Genomic DNA, 4,438 nt, shown 5'->3' on the forward strand with positions numbered 1-4,438 from the left:
AATGAAAATGGTGGCTTATACACAAACACTGTAGGAAGAAATCAGCACACAACACAACTCTTTAGGCTGATTGTTTTTCCATCAAGGAAATCTCAAGAGAATTTTCCCTTGGGCCACATTCAGAGGCTCTGTTGTAAATGTGACTGTGAACAAGACTTTCTCTTGTGTGTAAAAAAAAAAAAAAAAAAAAAAAAAAGGTTGGGCCTAGGTAGGCCTCGAAAGTATAAATCTGGATATGAAACCATGTCGCTCCGAATTAAATAAAGGAATAAACAAATAAAGCTGAAAAAACACCCAATCTAGATAGGTCTACAGTTCAATTTTGTGCTATTGTTCTCTGTTAAATAAAAGTTATAGTTTGTACTCACCTCTAGTTTTACTGCTTATAGAGAGACAAACTTCTCAAATGCAAAATGGCGTCGTTCAGGCTTACTGTCACTTCCACTTCCCCAAAGCATCTCTTACTCTCTCCTCTAGTTCCAGTGTTACTCCACCTTCTGACTGCACATAGATTAGGGAGCTGATATTTTGTGGCCAAATTCCATGTTGATGTGTTTAAAGTAAGGCAGCATTCCTTTTGTGCTGCCTAATTAAGTTTTTAAATGAGACACTGATGATGATCTAACATCCTACTACTGTTGCAGTCATTTTTTTCCACGTGTGCACTTTTCCCCCTCACTCTCAAGCATGGAAAATCATTAAAGTAATCTGCCTCAGTCTTTTCCTGTGAACAGTTTTTGGCGAAGCGCAAGTGACCTGAACCCCAACTTATCAACATAATTTCTAGACATGATCAGTGGTGTAGGAGAGAGTGTACACAGGTAAACAGACAAACCTATACCCATCTCTTTTTCTGGAAATTTACAGTATACCCACCTATCAGTCAAATATCCATTTAAGTATATACAGGAGTATAACCACTTCCTCTTGAGTCTTCAATTAATAGTATGCTGACTTCATCACTTACCACTACACTAGTGGACACGACTGAAGCTTGTTTACCATGAGATAAACTGAAGTTAATAAACAGCCCACCATGACCCCTTGTCAAGAATACAGTACAAAAATGTGCAAAGGTACACTGCAACGTACTTTATTATTTATTTGTAGGAATACAACAATGACAAGGCATATTTTCTGAGTCTCATCATGTATATAATTCTTGATTTAATATTTTTTTTAACTGTAATTGTTCTTGTTTCACTCAGCTATATCACCAAGACAAATTCCTGTGTACATTGTATATTTGACCAATAAAGCGATTATGATTCTGATATTTTTTATTTGTATTACAGAATAGAAATCATTTTCATCAACACCCAGTTTGAGCCAAAACCTCACATTTGATGCAGCAATGCAGTACTGTAATTTCAAGCCAACAAGCAGTGAGATAATTAGGCACAGATCAGTGCAAAACCCTGATGCTGAACTGTGATGAGCCAGAGAGCAAACACAGAGGAAACAGCAGCAGCAGAGCATTTGCAGTGCAGGTCAACAACTTAAATTCACCACCCAGTCTTTGACACAAGTTCTCAAACTCAGCTGACACACCAGCTGATCCAGTTTTGAACATGATTACAGTGACATCCTCTATCTGTCAGGATCAGGTCATCATACTCTACAGAGGACTTCCAGGTGGTGTATTCTGCCCTCTGGTGGCGGTATTGGAGCTCCTCAGCTCATAGCAACAGTGACTGTGAACAGGTGATTGGATTTAAAAAATTATGACTTGACTTTCTTTCATTTCTAACCTTCTAACCCGGCAATAGTAGACATGCTTAATTTCAGCATTATGTTAATTATTTTTATAATAGAAACATCTCACAGCATTAAGTGAGAAAACACTACCTTCAGAAAAAGGCCTAATTCAGAATTCCCAAACAGAATTTGCTGTTTACTTGGCCTGTATCAAATTAGGAATGTTGTCATGGATAATAGTGGAAAATAAGTGTACATGTAAAAATACTGACTGGCATGCGACTTATGGTCTAAAGCATGGCAGATGATGATGATGATGATTATCCATTACAGAATTCCTGTTTTGATTGCGGTTCAGCTTATTTCTTGTTGTTCCTTGTTGGTATTTTTCTCATCTAAATGATATATTTCTCTATGTTCTTCCCAGACATGTTAATTAGCAATATATTATTTTTTATTTATTATTATGTTATTTGGACATTGTCAAACAACATGTTGAACTTTCAGCTTACATACAGTAGCTGTGAATCTTTTCGGAGAAAATCTAATGATTTAACTCATCTGTTTGACTGACAGAACAGATCATTAAGGGGGACTTACTAGTACTAAAGTATGGGTAGAGTTTCTCAGTGAAGCCACAGTCAGTAAAGGAGTAGATAAGAGCTGCAGCATCTACATCATAAAAGGAGACCAGACCCTCCTCATAATCCACAAACACCCCCACCTTCTGAGGCCGAGACTTCAGAGAGAGACGGACAGGAGGGAAGGCAGCAACTTTGAACTCATTTGCAAATATTATTCTCCAGTAGCCATCTTTGGGGTTCCGTGTAATTTGTCCCTTCCTCTTGATCGACTCTCTGGTCACTCCTAAAGTCCAGTCATTGTTCTGTTTAACCTGAACCTCATAGTAAAATCTTCCTGAATAGAAACTCTGCCGTCCTAAGACACTGGAAAAATAAGAGAATCTCTCTGGGTTGTCTGGGAGTTTCTTCTTTACATCACCACAACTGACTTGTTTCCCATCATCAGACAGGATGAGGAAGGGATTTGCTGTATCAGGATCCAGAGTCACATCCACCTCAAACTGCTGGACCCTCTTCAGCTCAAGATCAGCACACAGCTTCTTCATCTCTTTACTGAGCGTCTCCTCCAGCTGAGCCACAGCTCTCCTCACACTCCCCACATATGATGAGCGATGGACTCTGACCTCTGTCCAGTTCTTGGTGTGTGGAGGAGCACTGAGGGATGGGAAGCTTTGGAGGAGGTGGAGGTGGTCTTCAGTGTGTGAGAGCTGCTCCACCTCAGTGCTTCTCCTCATCAGCTCAGAGATTTCCTGTTGCAGCTCTTTGATGAAGCCTTCAGCCTGTTTCTCTGTTGTTTTCTGCTTCTCTTCAATCATGTCAATGAGCTCAGTGTGGCCTCTCTCAACAGACTGCATCAGAGCAGTGAAGACCTGCACACCGTCTGCTATCTCTCTCTCTGCATCTTCCCTGCTGAGCTCCACTGATCGTTTGATCTCCTGAATCTTCACTCGTCTCTTCTGGATCATCTGCTGAATTTCAGCCTCTGTCTCCCCCAGCTCAGCCTTCTTTCCTTCATATTCTTCTTTCAGAGGAATAATGTCATGTGCCTTGTGGTCTGAAGTGCAGAGCATACATAAACACATCTGGTCAGTCTTGCAGAATAGCTGCAGCGGTGCATCGTGCTTCTTACACATTCTGCCTTCCAGGTTCTCCACCGGATCGATCAGCTGATGTGTTTTCAGGCCTGTGATTCTCTGATGAGGCTCCAGGTGAGTCTCACAGTAGGAGGCCAGACACACCAGGCAGGACTTCAGGGCCTTCAGTTTGGTCCCGGTGCAGACGTCACAGAGAACTTCTCCTAGTTTGGCACATTGTTGGTCTGAGTGGCTGCTGGCTTTCTTTTGAGACGACTTCCTGAACTGAGCAGCCATCTCAGATATGAAAGTGTTGACATGCAGCTCAGGTCTTAGGGGAAAAGGCTTTTTACACATGGGACACTGACAAGGAGTGTTTATATCCCAGTGCTGTGTGATGCAGGTTTTGCAGAAGTTGTGTCCACATGGTGTGCTGACTGGATCAGTGAACACATCCAGACAGATGGAGCACAGGAACTGATCTTCAGATAGCAGACAGCTGGCAGCAGACATTTCTGCACACTGAGACCTAAAGGTAAAATGTGAAATGTAATTCAATCTCAATAATTCACTCAGTCTTCATAATTCTCAATTCTCAGTTAGTAGTAAAAGTACACTCTGTCCTTTAATGGTAAATGCATTTTTTTTAAATTTTTTTTTTGTGAAATAATCATGGAGCTCACAGTTGAGAAAATCAGTCTATGAAGACGCTCCAGTGGCATTCAGGATCCTTATAAATTGAAAAAGAGAAGGCCAATAATGAGGAGAGTGAGCAAGTGAGTTTAATGTCTAAATTTTACCTCAAGGCTTTTATCATGGACATAATCAATGTGGTACTCATGTTTTCAACTTGACTGTGTGGGTATCCATGAGGAAAATAACAGTTGCAATAAATGTATCTTTGACGCTAGTAAATGGTGCTGATATTGGTATCTATTATTGTTACACATGATAATAAAGGCTTTTTAAATCACTGGACCCTTCCTCTTCTCTTAAAGAGCAGCAATAACACAAGGAGTCCCTCTTTGGACATGTTCTTTAATATTAGCAAAAATAATTTTGATACAGTGTTCTTCATTGAAA

General features: G+C 40.4%; 1 protein-coding gene across 1 annotated transcript; it reads right to left on the reverse strand.

Annotated features, from left to right (window-relative positions):
• Positions 1–1,514: 1,514 nt before the first annotated feature.
• On the reverse strand, positions 1,515–3,868 carry LOC115355591 (E3 ubiquitin-protein ligase TRIM21-like). Its single transcript, XM_030046447.1, has one exon. The coding sequence runs from the start codon at positions 3,866–3,868 to the stop codon at positions 2,243–2,245; it is 1,626 nt and encodes a 541-aa protein (XP_029902307.1). The 3' UTR covers positions 1,515–2,242.
• Between the last annotated feature and the right edge of the window lie 570 nt (positions 3,869–4,438).

The sequence above is a fragment of the Myripristis murdjan genome, chromosome 23, assembly GCF_902150065.1.
Source record: "Myripristis murdjan chromosome 23, fMyrMur1.1, whole genome shotgun sequence".
NCBI classification, from domain to species: Eukaryota; Metazoa; Chordata; class Actinopteri; order Holocentriformes; family Holocentridae; genus Myripristis; species Myripristis murdjan.